Here is a 20,213-nt window from a genome sequence, read left to right as displayed (position 1 = left end):
ATCTATCTATCTATCTATCTATCTATCTATCTATCTATCTATCTATCTATCTATCTCAGGTGCTTTGGGGGGAGAAGGGGACCCCCGTTTTGGTCCTTGGGTGGCATCATCACTGGATCAGAGTCTATAAATAAGATGATGTCATCCCCCTCCCCACCCCCACCCCTCCTACCCTCGCAGTCTAGTAGGATTCCTAGGTACTGCGTCACTAAGCCCCGCCCCTGGAGTTCCTATAAGTGGGTGATGCAACGGGAGAGACGAGAAGCGCAACTCAGTACTGCGGAACCGAACGGAGCAGTCCACGCCGGAACCAGAGCCGGAACCAGAACTTTCAAAGGTGCGTTCCTGTCTTGTGCTGGAGGCGGGGAAGGGGGGCGCTTTTCCGCCGGTCCGGTCCGGTCCGGTCCGGCCGTGGCTCTAAACAGAAAGCAAACTGTTTGTAGGTGCTTCTCGTTGAAAGACTTAGTTTCTGTTCATGGAAGTGTTTCTATTTGAATCCTCCGCTTTAACCTTCGTTTTCTGCTTACCAGTTTACCTTCAGTCAGTAAATAACACTCAAAAACGCCTTAGGGAGGGAATCGAACCGGTGTGATGATCAGAAGTTCTTCTTCCGTTGTAGCCGCGGATGTTCCTCTGAAGGAGCAGAACCTCCTTCACCTGCTGTTACACAACAAATGTGTTGACTCTTTATCTTCATGATGTCATTATTACTCAGCAGAATCTGTCCTGGAAGTCTCTGGTTAGCAGTCAGAGATCTTTAGGGTTCATGTGGGCGTTTCTGCCTGAATGTAGTCAGTTAGTTTATGCTACTGGAAACCTGTGTGGAAAAACATTGATACTACACAAATACTAGATAAAAAAACACCAAGCCACATATAAGTGCAACATTAGCTAAAAAAAAACTAAAAAAGTTCCAGAGCAAAGTATTTCTTGTAAAAAGCAGAGGGCGTGTTCAGGAAGGGGCTAAAGAAAGTCCAAAACCAGAAAGACAAATGGTGGGAGGGGGGACGCTGAGCCTGACTGTGACTGAAAGTCTGCCGTGTCTCCAGAATGATGCTGCAGCACCTGGGACCGTCATTGGCTGACATCAGCTGCTCAGCCCTGGTCCCCTGCCTGTCCCCCCCAGGAGAACTCACTCTAGAAGACTTCACCAACTTCACCCCCATAGTGAAGGAGGAGCTCCGTCAGGTCATCCAGAACAAGCGACTGTCCTGCGGGCTCAGTGCAGACGCCAGTTCTGACAGCGCCAGCTCTGCCTCGGACCAGGCCCCGCCCACCCACGAGTCAGGGGTCAAGAGAGAGGTGAGGCAGGTACTCCCCCCACGCCAGTCTGTTGCTGAGTGGATTCTTTATTCAGAACTCTGTGTGGGTTTCAGCTGACGCTAGAGGAGCACGACAGGAAGAAGAGGAGGCGAGAGAGGAATAAGATTGCTGCTGCAAAATGCCGCAGCAAGAAGAAGGAGAAGACTGAAGGTCTGCAGAAGGTAAACTCTGTTTTCACCAGGCTGTAACCAGGAGCTCTTTGGAGGACATGCATGAGACCAAGTGTCTTACTACCATCACAGTTTACTCATTTAGCAGATATGTAGCTTCTGTGTGCTTGAAACGGAAGCCTGAAGGTTGCCTCTGTGAACCTTCATCATTTCTGATAATGCAGATTATTCTGCTTATACTATGGTCACTTCCCAAAGAAATATTTAGTACTTTATTCTTGTTTTTTTTTTTAGGTTTTCACAAAAATCAGACTAAGTTATATGCAGTACGTTGTCATGGTAATGGCCATAGAGACTGCAGCGGCAAAAGAAAGTGATTCATATGCTGATGGGTTGAATAAAGCATCAGTTCAGTGTGAAAGTTCACGTCTTACTGCTTCTTTTTGTCCAGATGAGGAAGTTAAAGTTTGTTTCAAAGAAACTAACTGTAAAGTCTAAATAGTTCAGTTCCTCCTCTTGTCGTATTTCTTCCTTCTAGATCCACTTCTCTCTCGTTCTCTTTTGCTGCAGTCTCTAAAAAGATCAAATTAACCAAACAGGTGAAAGGAAACTATAAAATCACTCATGTTTTCTACTGTCTTACTGTTGTAATAATCTGGAATAAGGCATGACAAACTATGTTTGTTTATGTTTTAATGGTGATAATCGGAATACCGACTTGTGTTTAGGCCACTGCAGTGATAAGGAACATTTGGGGGGTGTGACTGGAACTTCTTTTTTAGGTGTGGGATATCACTTTGAAATATACACACTGCAACCAATCAGAATTAAGTATTCACCTGGACAATGGTATAGAGACTTAACAGATTCTCTGAGGTGGAATTAGTCTTTCTAGAAAAAAGATCTGAATTTGAGGCATTTTACAAATGGAAATACAATTTCATGAGGAAAAGAAGATAAAAGTTTGGTAAGAATTAAAGTTGTCAAAAAACATTTATCCTCAAATGAAAAGCGTGTCCCGGATCTTGGTTTCTCTTCAGCAGCTTCTTTTGGTTTCAGACCTGGAACTTTTTTAACCAAAGCAGCTTTCTGATCCCTCCACCTGATGTTCCAAAAGACTGAGCCCCGTTTGTTCTGCGTCTGCTCCTGTTAGGAGTCAGAGAAGCTGGAAAGCATCAACGCTGACCTGAAGGCTCAGATCGAGGAGCTCAAGCAGCAGAAGCAGCAGCTGGTCTACATGCTGAACCTGCACCGACCCACCTGCATCGTCCGGGCCCAGGACGGACAAACCCCAGAGGACGAGAGGAACCTCTTCCTCCAGCACATCAAGGAGAGCAACTTCCAGCTTCACAGCCTCACCTCCACCACAGAGGGCTTGCTGGGGGGGGGCCCGCTAAGCCTTGACCACATTTGCTGTCCCGCTGATCTATGACTGAGCAGAGGCTGCCCCCTACCAACATCAGAGACTAGCTGAGTGTTAGCCTGACCTGAACAGGCCTGACCCAGAAAGGACTGCGGGCCACACTTGGCTCACACAAAGCTGCAAAAACCTGACTATGCACTGAGGGTTGTGAGGGAGGGGGACATCTGTCATGCATTTTTTTTGACATTACACATATCAAAGCTTTCCTGATGGTTATGTTGGTGTGTTGCACTGAAGTCAGATTTCAACAAAGCACTTTTTCTGTTGGCTCAGCCCGGCCTGCACAGCAGCAGCACCAAAGTGAGAACAATTACTGAATGACTGCTGTATGTTCCGATTTTCCCAAACAACCTGGCTCTGTCCGATGTCAGGAGAAAGATCCAACTTGCTGCTAACCTCCACTTAGGACGTCACTTATTATTTCAAGTTTTTGTTGTTGATTTAGTGACCCACCACAGACCAAGTCCTGGTTATCAGCCCTGAACCAGCTGGGAACTGTGAATCTAAACAGCATCTGCCATGCCGCTGTTTAGATTGCCTTTGACAGTCATTTTTGTCAAAATGTTCATTTTCTTTCCTCATTCTCTCTAAATCTGAGCGACTTGAGAGCAGTGTTTTCAGAATCACATACCTCCCCTGATTTATTTATCTGCTTTAACCCTTTCACTGGTTGGTGGAAGTGCTCAGTTACCATCAAGCTCTCGATTCGAACGATTTATTTTTCGCTTTACCAAAATGTCTTTCTTCTAATAGCCAGTGCTTCAAACGGACTAAGGTAGAACTTGTCTTTCTGAAAAGTACTAATATGTACATTCAATCAAACTGAAAAGCATTGTTTGCTTGCTTTCTGGAATATAATCATTGGCTTTCAGTTATATCATTATATATTATTTGTTTTTGTTTTCAAACTCAGTTTTGCTCTGAACTTACTGCTGTCTCTCTAAAAGTCAGTGGTTTCATTTTGAGTTGCAGTCTTTGTTTTTTTCTTGACATAAAGGAAATATTCCAATGATTGCAGAAAAATGACTTTTGAAATATTTTGATAAAAGAAAGTTTCCGACCTACCGACACTTGCATTTTTTTCTGAGCTACTGTCTCTCTCAGGTTGCAGAATATCAAGGGTTTGATGGTAATGAGAGCTAAACTTTCTTTTTTGAGATGAGTAAACAATTGTTTGTGGTTTCTTAGTTGTCAAATATCAAAAGATGCAGGCGTCTGTGTATGTGTTGTTGTGTGTCCACTGCTCGTCTGTGTTCTTCCTCTATTGCTATCTGTCAAGCTTTGTTTTTGATACTTACATTAAAAACACCATTAGCCAATGAAACCTGCTGTCCTTCATTACTTTATCTCACTTTCATTCAGCTACTGAAACCAGAAAATAGTCACTGTGCATCATGACTGCTGCTGTTTATGGTTATGGGAAATGTGAGCTCTGGACAGGACTATGTCAGACTCAGAGTACAACTGTGATCTAGCACATCAGTCTGGGTGGATAGGTCTGAACAGGCAATAGGCAATACTGGTGGAGACTCTGGTTGCTCAGGAGTTCTCATACTGGGCCTGAACAGCTGCTAGTGCTCCAAGGCCTATGTCAAGCCGTCACATCTTTAACCTTTGTGTTATCCTAGGCATTTTAACATTGGGAGTTGGGTCATCTAGACCCACTAGACAGTGCTCTGAACCTTTTTTCTTCAACGATTTGTGATCTTCACTGGTGTCCATGGATTACATAAAATCTTTCCACCTTTATCCACCTTTGTCATGGTAGGGAGAACACGTCAATGGAAGGGTGGGGTCATCTAAGATAGCACAAGGGTTAAGAGTGAAAATGTAACATTTCACATCAACTGAGATTTCATATTAATCCTCGTCTGACGTCCATCAGGCGACTGATCGTCCAGGTCTGGTGTTCGTCGATGACACGAGGAGGCGGAGGCGGGGGAGCGGTCTGATGGAGACTACTCGTGGAGAGGGGCTTGATCTGGGACACATGGACACGCATTGTCCGTGGCAAACGCAGCTGGACCGCCACAGGATTGACCACCTTCACAACCTCGAACGGACCGATGAACCGAGGCGACACAGCCAGTGCGGCGGTCTCCACGGCAGAGGGCAGCTTCTTTAGGGCTATGAAATGGGCTGCTTTGGAGAACCGATCCACCACCGTCATGACCACGGCTCTCACGGGTGTGAGCCTCCCTTAATAGTCCTCTCTAGTTGCCAGGTGACAGCACCCAAAACATGGTCAGCTGGGATCACGGTAGTGGGCTCCCGCTCCTCTACAACCGGTTCCTGCTGCTGAGAGAGGGCATCAGGCTTAACGTTCTTGGAACCAGGACGGTATGACACCAGAAAATCAAAACGGGTTAAAAACATGGACCACCGAGCCTGCCTAAGATTCAGCTGCTTCGTGGTCCGGATGTATGAAAGATTTTTGTGATCCGTCCAGACCACAAACGGCTGAATCGCCCCTTTTAGCCAGTGGCGCCATTCCACCAGAGCCAGCTTAATGGCTAGTAGCTCCTTGTCCCCTACGTCGTACCCCGCCTCCGTTGGGGTAAGACGCCGAGAAAAGAAGGCGCAGGGGTGGATTTTACCGTCGGTAGCAGAGTGCTGGGACAAAACAGCCCCTACCCCTGTGTCGGAGGCGTCTAATTCGACTATGAACTGACCGGAGGGGTCGGGTTGGATCAAAACCGGCGCAGTGGAAAACAATGACTTTAAACGTAGAAAAGCAGCATCAGCAGCATCTGTCCACTGAAAAGGTACGGGGAGGGAGCTAAGACCCGTCAGAGGTGAGGCGACAGAACTGTAATTACGAATGAATCTAGGAGGAAATTTGTAGGAAATTTGCAAACCCCAAAAAACGTTGAAGCTGCTTCCGGTTAGTGGGAACGGGCCACTCCACCACTGTGCTCACCTTGGCCGGATCGGATCGCACCTCCCCCTCGGCAGTGACAAACCCCAAAAAAGAAACACAAGAGGAGAGGAAATCACACTTCTCGGCCTTGACATACAGTTTATTCTCTAACAACCGCTGGAGGACCAGCCGAACATGCCCCCGATGTTCGTCCGGGTTCAGCGAAAAAATAAGGATGTCGTCTAGATAAACAAACACAAAATGATGAAGAAAAACGCGGAGCACATCATTTATCATGCCCTGGAACACAGCAGGGGAGTTAGACAGGCCAAAAGGCATCACCAAATACTCGTAGTGACCCAGCGGGGTGTTGAATGCGGTCTTCCACTCATCACCCTGCCTGATCCGCACCAGGTGGTAGGCATTCCGCAAGTCCAACTTGGTGAAAATCCTAGCCTCCTGCAGGGATTCGAACGCCGAGTTCATCCGGGAAAGAGGAAAATGATTTTTAACCGTAATGCCGTTCAGCCCCCTATAGTCAATACATGGCCGCAAGGAGCCGTCCTTCTTACCCACAAAGAAAAACCCAGCTCCCATGTGGGAAGAGGAGGGACCCGCCTTCAAAGAATCAGTCACATACTGTTCCATGGCCTCCCTCTCAGGCCTCGACAGATTGTACAGTCAGCCCTTAGGCAGAGGGGCGCCCGCCCGCAGTTCAATGGCACAGTCATAGGGCCTGTGCGGCGGCAAGGAGAGAGCCTGGAATTTAGCAAACGAAAGCGTCAATAAGCGCCGAGGGATTCCATGCGCTCTCGGCCGCGAGAGTCCGGAAGTCAATAGCGTAATCCGCCACTCGGCGCCTCCCCTGGCGCAGCCGCATCAGTGCCCGGGCAGCCTCCCTACCCGGCCTCGTATGTTGAAATACCTGGGTGAAAGCCTCCAGGAAGGCTGGGAGCGAAGCGCAGGAGGCGGACCCGCGCTGCCACTCCGCCGTGGCCCAAGCGGCGGCTCTGTCGGTAAGATGTGAAACGATGAACGCCACCTTGGGGTGATCCGTGGGGTAGGCGGCCGCTTGTAGCTCGAAGCGCATTTCGCACTGCGTGATGAACGCCCGACAGTCCCCAGACGCACCGGAGAACCTCTCCAGTCGGGCCAGCGGAACCGTGGGAGCGAAGGACGTCTGGCTATCTGGGCGGATGCGGAGGAGGGCGGCTGCACCGGCGGCGGCTGCTGGAGCTGTTGCGCCAGCTGATCGATGCTGCTCCTGACGGTTGGCCATCTCCAGCATACCCCTGCGTAAGTAGTTCATCTGCTCCTCCTGCTGGCAGAGCACTCTCTCCTGGTTGGAGGACTCTGAACGCGAACTGTCTATGTCTGCTGGGTCCATGGTGACCCATGGCGCAGACGCAGGGACTCGTAGTCAAATCGTAGGTTTTAATAACACTCACGATCGTAACAATAATCCAAAATGAACCCGTGACAGGGACAGGATCAGTGTAGGCTAAATACCCTCCAGGTGATTCAGCAACAGGTGAGACCAATAAGGTAAAGACAGAACGAACGAGCAGAGACAAAAAACCGGAAGTGTCAAAAAGAAAAAACCCAACAACCGCCCTGGCCCAGAACCTGACAGATAGAGGGAGGGCATTCCAGAGTCTGGGTTATTGCCTGGAACGACTGGTCACCTCTGGTTTTATACCTGCTCTTAAAAATCTTTAAATGATTTTGATCCGAGGATCTAACCAGGAAAGTCCCATTGAGATTAAAAACCTCTTTTCCAATGGATTCCTGGCCAAGAGGCAGCACATTTCAATACAAAAAATACATAAAAACAAACATTATTAAAACCACATACATCAGAAAAAGCAGTTGCACATTATTGTTTCAGCCTCTGATGCTTTGAGCTTGTCCTTAAAAACATTTAAAGATACCAGTTCAGTCAGTTTCCAGTCTTTCTGCAGCATATTCCAAGCAAAAGTAGCAGAGTTCTCCCAGCTCTGTGTGGGCAAATGGAACAGAAAGCAACAACTGGACTTTAGATCTTAAGGAGTAAGATTCCACACTTCTCCTTTTAATTAAAGAACAAATGTAGGGAGGCAGTAATCCAAGCAAGGCCTTGTAAATAAAAGTGTACCAATGTCCCTGCCTCCTAGTGGCCAGAGAAGGCCATTGTACTCTTGAATATACGTCACAATGATGCGCGTCATTGATCTACAGTTGGTAATGAACCTCAGAGAAGCATTATTGTCCAGTTTGTCCAGAACCGGCTAGAGAGGATGGTCTGGGTTGTCCATGATGGATGAGATCTTGTTCAGTGACCTCCTCTCCATCACTGCTTCAAATGATTCCAGTTTGCAGCCAATGACAGAACCCGCCTTCCTGATCAGCTTCTTCAGTCTGTTGGTGTCACTGACTGCAATGCTGCTTCCCAAGCAGACCACAGAGGAGAAGAAGGTGCTGGCTACCACCGACTGGAAGAAGATCTCCAGCATCTTGCTGCAGGCCTTTCTGTGCACAGCAGTACTGTGGCTCCTCCAGCTCAGTCTGTTGTCTGTTGTTGATAGTCACTCCTAGGTATTTGTCCTCCTCCACCACTTCCACATCCTTGCCCAGGTTGCAGAGATGCTGCAAGACTGGCCTCTTCCTTCTGAAGTCGATCACCATCTCCCCGGTCTTGTCCACATTGAGCAGCAGGTGATTCCCTCCAGCCCACTCCACAAATCCGTCCACCAGCCTCCTGTACTCCTCCTCCTGTCCACCGCTTATACACCCCACAACCACAGAGTCATCAGAGAATTTCTGTAGGTGACATGACTCTGAGTTGTGCTGAAAATCTGAGGTGTACAAGGTGAACAGAAATGGAGAGAGCACAGTGCCCTGTGGGGCTCCCACACCACTCAGCACCACGTCAGACAGGACGCCGCCCAGTCAGAAACTGTAGCCTGTCTGTCAGGTAGTCAGTGATCCAGGAGACAGTGGACGCACCAGCACCCATCAGCCGCAGCTCATCACCCAGTAAAGAAGGCCGGATGGTGTTAAAGGCACTGGAGAAATCAAAGAAGGTGATTCTCACCATGCCTCCACCACCATCCAGGTGTGAGTGAGAGAGCTGCAGCAGATGGATGACAGCATCATCCACCCCCAGGCGCGGCCGGTAGGCAAACTGTAGGGGTCCAGAGAAGAGCTCACCACCGGTCTCACTTGAGCCAACACCAGCCTCTCCAGCACCTTCATCACGTGAGAAGTGAGGGCAACTGGACGGAAATCCCCGGGGTGAGATGGAGAGGTCTTCTTGGGTACAGGGACCAGGCAGGAGGTCTTCCAGAGAGGGGGGGCACCTTCTCCAGTCTGAGGCTCAGGTTGAAGAGATGCTGGAGAACCGCAGACAGCTGGTGGGCACAGGTCCTCAGGGTACGAGGGCTGACGCCATCCGGGCCGGCTGCTTTGTGCTGGTTAAGTTTCTCCAGCTGTTTCTTCACCTGGCAGGCTGTTACAGTCAAACAGGGAGGGAGGGGGGTGGTGGTTGGACTGCGGGCCCAGTAGGTGTGGTGTGGTGGAGGGGGGAGAAAGGTGAGGAGGTGAAGGGGGTTCATGAGGGTGGAAGTGCAACAACTGAGAGGCAGCAGGAGCGGGGGGGGGGGGGTATGGTGGAGGTGGGGGGGAGGAGGCTGAAGCATTCAGAGAGCTAAACCTATTAAAAAAGGTGTTAAGCTCGTCAGCTCTCTCTTTGCTGCCTGTGATGGGTCTGCTTCTCCCCCCACAACCTGTCATCTTCTTCATTCCAGACCACACCGCTCTCATGTTGTCTTGCTGGAGTTTGGATTCCAGCTTCCTCCTGTAGGAATCTCTCCCATTCCTCAGTTGATCCCGTAGTTGGTGCTGCACCCTCTTCAGCTCCTCCCGGTCTCCAGACCTGAAGGCTCTCTTCTTCCTGTTCAGGAGGTTCTTCAGGATCAGCAGTGGCTGATCCAGGGTTTGTTGTTGGGGAAGCATCGAACAGTTCGAGTAGGCACAACAGACTCCTCACAGAACTTAATATGTTCCCTAATGCAGTCCGTCATGCCATCAATGTCCTCCCCATGAGGCGTGCAAAGAGCATCCCAGTCTGTGGACTCCAGACATTCCTGCAGTGCCTGCTCCTTTTCTGGAGTCCACCTCCTCACAGACTTTTTGTGGACACGTTTCCACAGGGCAATAGAGACATTGTTCGGGATAAGGTGAACCAGGTCATAGTCAGACCTGCTGCATTCTTTGCATTTGCATTCAGTAGATCCAGAGTTTTATTCTCCAGAGTGGGACAGATTACATATTGATTGAAGTCCCCAAGCATTCTGTCTATGGTGAAGTCGTTAAAGTCTCCAGTGATAATGCAGAAGGAGTTAGGCTGCTTTGTCTGCAGGCGGGAAACGGTGGTAGTGATGACGTCAGCGGCGGTCTCAGCATCGGCAGATGGAGGAACATAAACATTCACCACCACAACCGATGTGATCTCCCTCGGCATATAATAAGGCTGTAATCCGACGGCCAGCAGCTTCAAAAGTCATAACAAGGGGCTTATTTTCATCAGAGTTTGCTTCATCTACGTTAAATCACATAAAGGCATTAAATGTCCAAAAAGGCATTGAATATACATAGAATAAACAATTTGTGTAACCCTTTTGTTATCCTAGGCACTTTAACATTGGGAGTGGGGTCATCTAGACCCACTAGACCAGAGGTGGGCACTGAGGGCCGCATTCCTGCATGTTTTCCAGCATACCCTGCTCTGGCATGTTCTGATTGGCTGGACACACCTGAACCAGGTAATCAGCCACGAGTAGGGCAAGACTATCTGGAAATCATGCAGGCACACCGGCCCTCGAGGCCTGGAATTGCCCACCCCTGCACTAGACAGTGCTCTGAACCTTTTTTCTTCAATGATTTGTGATCTTCACTGGTGTCCATGGATTACATGAAATCTTTCCACCTTTATCCACCTTTGTCCTGGTAGGGAGAACACGTCAATGGAAGGGGGGGGGGGGGGGGGTCATAGGATAGCACAAGGGTTAAAGAGAAGAAGTACGGGTCCCCACAATATACACTTTCTTTATCAGGGCATTGTATCACCAGTGGGGGCAGCATTTCAAGTTAACTTTAAGTTTTAGCCATTTCAACAGAGAAATACATGTGCAGTCTATACTGACATAAAAAAGAGGCATACGTCCCACCACGTTTTCAAAGACGCCCTGGGACACTGCTGTGAAAAATGACAAAATGTTCCTTTACATCAGAATTGACAAAGGACTTCTCTGATGCAACATAACTGCTAAGTGATCTTCAACTAAATCCCAGCTTTGTTACTAATAATGGCGAAAGGCTAACAGCTACCACATCATTGTAGGTGCGCGCAACACTTCCATAGTTGACAGTCCTTAACAGAAAATATTTGTTAACTGCTCTTTCCATTTAAATGCTCCTTCACAAAGTGAGTGTAGTGTGCACACTTAAAAAATGAGGTTGTTATTATTGTTAGCAAAGCATCGCATTGTTTTGCGTAAAGTACAGCAAATGACAACCTTATGGATCCAAATATAACAAAAGTGAAATGCATGTGTTAGGAACAGAACTTCATCCTCACATGGTGTTATCTTCTACACCCTGTTCACCCACGACTGTGTGGCGTCTCACAAGGACAACATCATCCTGAAGTTTGTGGACGACACTGCCGTGACAGGACGCATCACTGACTGGGACGAGGCAGCCTACAGGAGGGAGGTGGCAGTCTGGTGACTTGGTTTGAGGACAATAAGCACACAGTGAAGGTTCAATGGACAAAGGTGTGTTTTCTTGCAAGATAGTTTAATACATATATTTTTTGTGATTTTGTTTTGTAATGAAGGAGAAAAAGTAAAAAACAGAGTATTTCCAAAGACTAAAGTAATTTGGACCCAACTGAAAAACTAAATGAACGAATCAAGCGGAACTAAAGTGACCAGACTCAGCCTCCCAGCACTGAAACTGGAGAAGCTTTATAGAGCGAGACAGACCATACTGGACACAGGGTTTTGGGAACCCTGAGAGAGCCAGAGCTTGTGGCTTTTCATCACAGATAAGCAGAATATTACAACACTGGTCACAACAACAACCTCCAGCCAAGGGCTCAACTGCAGCAGCACAACAACCCCAATCAGATTTGACTTGAACCAACAGCTAGCTGCACTGTCCCTGGGTCTGTCGTTACAGGCCTTGGATCCATCTGTGGCCCCAGCAGAGAGCTCGGAACCAGAAATACTACCATCTCCGTTTCTTCCCCCCATTTTCACCCATGGCCCCACCCAGCCATCTTGATAACCTCATCAAATCAGGAATTACGATGGCTCCCCTAACACCTGTGGGCCTCACACCACACAGGAGCTCTTCTACCCAATGCTCAGCAAAAGGCAGTTAGACTGTCTAATCAAAGAAATCTAGTCCACATCCCCTGCAAGAAGGCTATGACCAGTCCCACTGAAACTAATCTCAAACTTGCTGCACTCAAATCACAAATCTGAAATACGAGAAAGTAAAAAGGGTGGAGGCGTTTCTGTACTATTTAGAGATAATTTTGTAACCCACAGATTATCATTGGGCGCATTTCATCATTTGAGTATGTTTCCTTTCAAATTGAAATAAAACAAACTCCTTCCTTACTCTGCATAGTTATGGACAAGCCTCAGAACAGCCAAAGTTTCATTGAGGATTTCATTGAAATGCTCTCAGTTGTGTGCACAAAATAAAAAATATGAAGGAAAAGATCAAGATAAATCCAACAGTTTTTAGGGTGTAACAGTTCTCTTGTTGTGACTGGTCAGGAGTTCACCAGAGTGGCAGCTTGGAGGAAGGAGCTGACTTTGTGGCGAGTGGTTCTGGCGCACATAGTTCTGAAACGCCGCCCTGACAGAAGGAGACTGAAAAGATTGTGTCCGGGATGTGAGTTGTCTGTCGAGATTCTGCCAGCCCGCTTCCTGAACCTGGACCGGTGCGGGTCCTGAGACGGATGAAACCAATAATCCTCTCAGCAGATCTGATGATTCTCTGCAGTCTGTCCCTGGTTGCAGGTCCAAACCAGACCGTGATGGATGTGGTCAGGACAGACTGGATTATTGCAGTGTAGAAGGTGGTCTGCAGCTCCTGAGGCAGGTTGAACTTCTTGGGCCTTTTTCCTGTAGTGAGTCAACGTGGTAGGTCCACTTAAGGTCCAGTGTGTTGTTTTTTTAAAAGATCCTTTTGTGTCGAACTTTTATATATATTATATTATTCTCTGGATGTTCAAAACGAGGCCTCAAGAAACATCAAGTCAATTTGACACAGCTTTTGATAGACAACAAGGAGCTTTTAAAACACTAAGTTTTCTGGAGTTTCCACATATTAATTCCACTGTTCTGAGAGTGGAAGACTCTTCTGGTTCTAAATGGAAAAACTTTTTTTTAATGTTCTCATCTTCTCTTCTTTGTCTTTCTGCTGCTCCCTTTACAGGGTGCCCTATCCTTTATAATGTCCTCTCTCACACCAACCACCCTCATGTACCCCTGCTTTACATCCATACACATCCTCTTTGGTCTTCTTCCAGGCCTCTTTCCTGATACCTTCAACATCATCTTTGTTCCTCTTCTCAATCTGTCCAAACCAACTCAATCTGCTTCCCTGCATTTATCTCTAGAACATCTACCATGATCTGTCCCCCTGATGTCCTCATTCCAGATCCAACCTGTTCTCTCTCAGAGAACCTCAACATCTTCATCTCTGCTACTACTGCCTCTTGTATCTTTCCCAGAGTCTCTAAAGTCTCAAGAATTTCTTTTCCTGTCATTCTGGTTACTCTTTGGCCACACATCACAATATTTGAAGGTTTTTCCATAACATTTTTGAAAATGAGTGTTATTATTCTAATTGTTTTGCTGAAAAATGTATTTTCTCTTACCAGCAGGGGGCGGCACAGGCACTCCTTTACCACTGCCGGTTGGGTGGTTCTTCTGGCAGATAAAAGTTTTACTTTGAAGCAATGTCAGTGTTTTTCTGTTTGCCTTGAAAACATAAGAAGGAAACGGAAAATCTAGCAGAACCAGAGGATTTTCTTTCATTTTTATTGTAGTCTGTTCTCCACAAGCAGATGACAAAAACCATGTCAAAGGTGAAATGCAGAGCTGTGCTGATCATTTTTCCTAATTTTTATCCATTAGGAAAAAATGACATAACATTTTTAACTTTCATAACCATAATCACATGCTCTTCAAAGTTGGTCTTATTATTTGGTGCATAAAAGCTTTCAGTATTTTCAGTAACAGAACATTTTGAGACAGTTACAGAACGGACGCCACTTTCACTGCATTACTAAAAATAGAAATCGTGAAAACTTGATCATGTAATTTAGACAACCAAGCATTTAAGTCAGCTGCAAATGTCAAGGATGTTCCATCACAGAGATGAGGTTACCCTGAGACAAACCTTTGGAACTTAGCAGGAACCTCTGCTCTGAGTGTCAAAGCGCCCTCTAAAGGCTGCCTAGGGCATTGCAGTGCTCAGTTCTGACGGGGCCAGCAGGCTGGGGTCATCTTCACTCACAGAGAGCGGGCAGCCATGTTGTCAGGCTGCAGACTGGCTGAGTTGAAGGAGCAGAGTATGCTGGGACAGAAAGGCTCATGGGCTCTGAGGGCTTCAGTGAGGAAATGCTGCTCCTCTGACAGAGACTCCACCTGCAGTAGATCACTGTTAGGCTGGTTTGGACAGACAGTTACATGAAAGCTTCTCTCTACACATCTGTTCTGAATGTGCTGCAGCTTTAATTCAAAATGTTTTACAGCAATAAATGATGTCTGCGACAGACTGGCCACCTGTCCAGGGTGTCCGTGCCTTTGCCCGCCAGTGGCGATAGGCAGCCCCGTGACCCCGAGAGGGAACAAACGGATTAAAAGATGAAGGAAGGAAGGAGGGAGGGAAGGAAGGAAGGAAGGAAGGAAGGAAGGAAGGAAGGAAGGAAGGAAGGAAGGAAGGAAGGAAGGAAGGAAGGAAGGAAGGAAGGAAGGAAGGAAGGAAGGAAGGAAGGAAGGAAGGAAGGAAGGAAGGAAGGAAGGAAGGAAGGAAGGAAGGAAGGAAGGAAGGAAGGAAGGAAGGAAGGAAGGAAGGAAGGAAGGAAGGAAGGAAGGAAGGAGGGAGGGAGGGAGGGAGGGAGGGACGGACGGATGTATGAATGGTTGAATGATGTAATTCTTAGTTCAAACCGGGGTGGGGGTTCTTAAGTAGAGATCAAAAATAAAACACAGATTTACTTTACTGTATTATAGAGGGTTAAGTCACTGATGAAACCTGATGTTTTTTTTATTTACAGTAAAAAGAAAATGGAACATTTTTGTTGTTGCAGAGAAACTATTTTTGGAAGGTTTTCTTCAAAAGAACAGGATAAAGTTCATTAGTTCTCACCCACCAACTTAAAGTAAGCATGAAAGCAGAGTTTGGGTGGAGCAGCCAGGTGGTTGAGAGATGACCCTTTAAATTTAGGCTTAAACCTGATAAAGTTAGCTTCATTTGACCAGCAGAGCAGCTGAAAGCAGCTTCAGCCCTTTTGTTAAAACTCAAGGTTTTACAGCTGACCACAGCACTTTGATATGCTAGATTAGTGGATGACGTTTGGATCTGATAAGTTTTTAGGTCTCACACCAAACCAGCATCTGCTTCATTGCCACCGGTAGGTCTGTTGCTACGAGCTTGAGAGCAGAACAGATGTCATCAGTTCTCCTGGTTCTGACCCAAACTCTGGATGAGGTGCAACCGTTTGAAAACCGTCCAGTTCCAAGCATTGTTGAACTGAAAGAAGTTATAGAAGTGCTTTCACCCATAAATCAAAGTAGTATTCAGTTCTCAATAGACAATTCAATTTGTAACTTGAGCTTGCAATCTGAAAATACGTTTTGCTATGTAAATAATTTAAAAATTTTCTTACATTTTTAAAAATAAAATAAAAACAAAATCAGTTGCATTTTAAAATGTCACAGGTTTTTTTGACACCAGATTTAAAATATATATATATATATATATATATATATATGGCCAGCGTCGAGCGTCACATCCTCCGTGATCGACGTATTAATAATAATAATAATGACAGTTGTATTTTTCTAGCTTGTTACTGAAAGGTCGTGAGTTCAAATCCAGGCCGAGTCATACCAAAGACCCAAAAAATGTGACCCAATGCCTCCCTGCCCTCAGCGTTAAGAAGTTGGATTGGGGGGTTAAACCACCAAATGGTGGATTGTGGGTTAGGGTTAGGCTTAGGCTGTGTCTGTAGCTCACCGCTCCCCCAGGGGAGGGGTCAAATACGGAGAACAAATATTACACACCTAGATGTGACAGCTAATGGTACTTTAACATGACTCCTGGTGTTTAGTCTGACTCCTGAACTTTGGAGGGATTCTAACTACCAACCAAAACAGACACCCGCTGATTTTTGGAAAACAATAAGTGGGACAATTCTTCTCTTGTGGTGCCGCAGCGGGCGGGAAGACTGTCCCAACACATCACACAGGTAGACACGCTAGCAATGTGAAAGTTATGTGAACATCTTTCAAATTTCTAAGAACTTCCCAACCACTAACATGACCCCAAAAATAAAGCATAGTTTGGTTTATTCATCTTTTGTAACATTATGAGACAGGGCCTGAGTAACTTAGGATGTAAAAAATCATTTGTTCTGGATCGAGTCCACTTGTGTTTGGTCTGTATTCAGTGTCATCAGCCATTCCTGTTCCGGACCAAAACTTGTAAAGAAAACAACGTGTCTAAAGATCTCTCCAGTCATTGGCCAGGAGTTACGAGGGAGGAGCAATGCAACTAGAAGCAGAATTGATGGAAGTGCTGCACTTTGCAATCCTTGTCGTAATAGTTCACTTATTCAAACCTTATCTTTTGCTGATCAATTTTGAACGCCTTCATCAGCGTCACTTTCTATTGCTACTTTGGTATGGTGGAGACATGCTGCAACACGATAACCAACAGCTAAGAAAGTACGCTGATAAATTTGTTCAGGTTTATCGGGTGAAACAAACTCTGGTTCACTTTAAGCAAACCAAATGTGTCCAGTCTGAATAAACCCTAACTGTAAGTTAATTCTGTCATGGTGCTTTTGATGCATGTAAAATTAAATGTTTTTTACTATTTCATTAATGTGCTAATTAGAATAATATCAATTTCCTGCAATTCTGCAAAAACCATGCCAGAAATTGCTACAGTGTTAGGAGTGGCAAAATCAACAGTGTGGTCCAGAAAGAAAGAAAGCACTGGTGAACTCAGCAACGCAAAAAGACCTGGACGTCTACGGAAGACAGTGGTGGATGATGGCAGAATCATTTCCATGGTGAAGAGGAACCCGTTCACAACAGCCAACCAAGTGAACAACACTCTCCAGGAGGTAGGCGGATCAATATCCAAGTCTACCATCAAAAGAAGACTGCATGAAAGTAGATCCAGAGGGTACACTGCAAGATGCAAGCCACTCATAAGCCTCAAGAATAGGAAGGCTAGACTGGACTTTGCTAAAAAGCATCTAAAAAAGCCAGCACAGTTCTGGAAAAACATTCTTTGGACAGAAGAAACCAAAATCAACCTCTACCAGAATAATGGCAAGACAAAAGTATGGAGAAGACGTGGAGAAGCTCCTGATCCAAAGCACACTACATCATCAGTAAAACACGGTGGAGGCAGTGTGATGGTCTGGGCGTGCATGGCTGCTAGTGGCACTGGGACACTAGTGTTTATTGATGACGTGACACAGGACAGACGCAGTCCAATGAATTCTGAGGTGTTCAGAGACAGACTGTCTGCGCAGATCCAGGTGAATGCAGCCAAACTGATTGGACGGCGTTTCATAATACAGATGGACAACGACCCAAAACATACAGCCAAAGCAACTCAGGAGTTTATTAAAGCAAAGAAGTGGAATATTCTTGAATGGCCAAGTCAGTCACCTGATCTTAACCCAACTGAGCAGCATTTCACTTGTTGAAGACTAAACTTCAGACAGAAAGGCCCACAAACAAACAGCAACTGAAAGCCGCTGCAGTAAAGGCCTGGCAGAGCATTCAGAAGGAGAAAACCCAGCATCTGGTGATGTCCATGAGTTCAAGACTTCAGGCTGTCATTGCCAACAAAGAGTTTTCAACCAAATATTAGTAATGACCATTTTGTTTCCAGTTATTTCATTTGTCCAATTACTTACCAGCCCATGAAATGAAGGGATCGTGTTGAAAAACTGCTTTTGTTTTTCACATTTTTATGCAATGTTTTTGTTCAACCCATGGAATAAAAGCTGAAAGTCTGCACTTCAATGGCATCTGAGTTGTTTTATGTCAAATTCACTCTGGTAATGTATAGAAACTAAACCAAATAATTATGGTTCTGACTGTGATATTGTATGTCAGTGTAAAAGCTGTGCATATGACAATAAAAATGATTCTTATTGATAAATAATAAAACCCTTTGTAGGAAACTTCAAAAGTTATCATGCATTTCTCAAAAATGTCGCTTCAAAAGCGTATCCAAATGTTTAGAGGACAGACATTTTAAAAACATTATCGTGATATGTAAATGTGACCCACTCTGGCTGCTTTAAATTGAATGGCTTATTATTTTTTATAAATCATTATTTTATTATTATTGTTCTGGACCATCTTTTTGTTCCTGCACTCAGATGTTACACCATATAGCCTCCTTTACCAGAATAATGAATGCTGTTTGATTCAGTGGTGCAATAAGTCTGTTGTTATTTTCTGGTGACTTTTCATGAAAACCAACACAATTCATTGAAACAACTTCAGAGGGCCTTACAGTGTGACCCAGCAGCGTGGTTAAACCCAGCTAAACTTCTGTAGGAGTTGTGTCAGTTACCTCTCTCTTCAGGCTTTTGTTCCTCTGCTCCAGCAGCTCACAGGCCTGATGGGGAGGAACATACAGCATTGTTCAAACACTTCTCTAATCATCAGTAAGACGCAGACGTGCAGGTGTGTCCGTGTGATGGACTAACCCTTCTCTCACACACCTCATGCAGCAGGTCAGCTCTCTGCATTTGTCTCTTCCGGCTCCTCTGAGCTGCAACTCTGTTCTTCTCTCTCCTCTTCAGCCTCCTACCTTCATCCAGTGTACACTGACACACACGTCAACAAACACATGCATGAGCCTCGACAAAAACACATACACGGGTGTCAACAAACGCAAAAACAGGTGTAAACAATCATGTAAATGTAATAAACATATAGGAAAGAACGGACAGACAGAAAGAAAGAACACTAATGGTCCTACATGGGAGATCCTTGTAAACACATATGTAGGTGAACACACATATGCATACAGATACATTTAAGCAAACACAATCTATTTGATGGTAAATCTGCTTCTTTATCAATGTTTTTCCTGGAACTTCCCCTTTTTCTGCTTCAGATTCTGCACCTTTCTGTCATCGCTGCAATCTCAAAAACAATAAAAAGCACAAACAAATGCTAAATAAAACAAATGACCCCCTAATGGTCTTTTCTGCATGCAGCAGCCATTAAAGACAGAGAGTTTACCTGTTGAACCTGCCATCCTTCACAGAACTGCTCCTTTACCATCATCTCCTGAACAGACTGGAGGGACTCTGACATTGTTGATGGCCAAGCTGGAAGAGTTCAAGTGGAAGTGCAGCATCTGATGCAGTGGGTCAACAGTCCAGACAAGTTTAGAGCACCAAAATAAAAACAGGCTGCACTTTCGCATCAACTTTCTTTGACTTCTCACTTTCAATGCCTTATAAGGAGAAGTTGTGGGTTTAGTTTCCAATAAGTTCACATGAATTCTGTCCACAGCCCAACATTTGTGGAGTGACAGATGGTTTTAGTGGTTTCTTCTTCTTCATGATTTTGCTGCTGATACTCTGCAGTAACTACAGCAACTCTGTGGCTAGATGCTGCACTCTCTGAATGGGGAGGAAATGCTGCTATCCACTCCAAGAACTCATGGTCTTCCAGCTCTCTGAACATCCGAGTCAGTCTTCCAGCCTGGTGCAGGTCAACAATGTGGTTTCTGGTGTCCTTAGACAGCTCTTTGGTCTCTGACATAGTAGTCTGGAGTGAGACTGTTTGAGTGTTTGGACAAGTGTCTTTTCTATGGATAAAAGTTCAAACAGTGGCATTAATACAGGTAATAAGTGGAGGACAGAGGATCCTCTACAGAAGAAGTTACAGGTCTGAGATCCAGAAATGTTGCTTGTTTGTTGGTGACAAAATACTTATTTTTCACTATAATCTACAAATTCTTTCAAAATCAGAAAATGTGATTTTCTGGATTGTTTTACTCATTTTTTCTCTCATAGTTGAGATTTACCTATGATGAAAATTTCAGGGCTCTCATCTTTTTGGAGAACTTGCACAATTGGTGGCTGACTGAATCCTTTTTGCCCCAGTCTAGGTGAAGGCACTAAGCTTCTGGCTGAACAACTGGAACCACACAGGCAACG

The 20,213-nt window shown here is 45.7% G+C and overlaps 1 protein-coding gene across 2 annotated transcripts; it reads left to right on the top strand.

The window, feature by feature from the left end:
• Positions 1–206: 206 nt before the first annotated feature.
• On the top strand, positions 207–4,180 carry atf3 (activating transcription factor 3). Of its 2 annotated transcripts, none has more exons than XM_004086982.4 (4): positions 207–337; positions 1,050–1,302; positions 1,377–1,484; positions 2,587–4,180. In XM_004086982.4, exons 2-4 carry the CDS (start codon positions 1,051–1,053, stop codon positions 2,863–2,865), a joined length of 639 nt encoding a protein of 212 aa, XP_004087030.1. In that variant the 5' UTR covers positions 207–337; position 1,050; the 3' UTR covers positions 2,866–4,180. The 2 variants fall into 2 exon arrangements, with proteins under 2 accessions (XP_004087030.1, XP_020557856.1); XM_020702197.2 differs by having other exon boundaries at positions 213–337; positions 1,127–1,302.
• Positions 4,181–20,213: the final 16,033 nt, after the last annotated feature.

This window comes from Oryzias latipes, chromosome 24 (genome assembly GCF_002234675.1).
Source record: "Oryzias latipes chromosome 24, ASM223467v1".
Lineage (NCBI taxonomy): Eukaryota > Metazoa > Chordata > Actinopteri > Beloniformes > Adrianichthyidae > Oryzias > Oryzias latipes.
The sequence above is the reverse complement of the archived record's forward strand: the minus strand, read 5'-3'. Positions and strand labels throughout refer to the sequence as shown.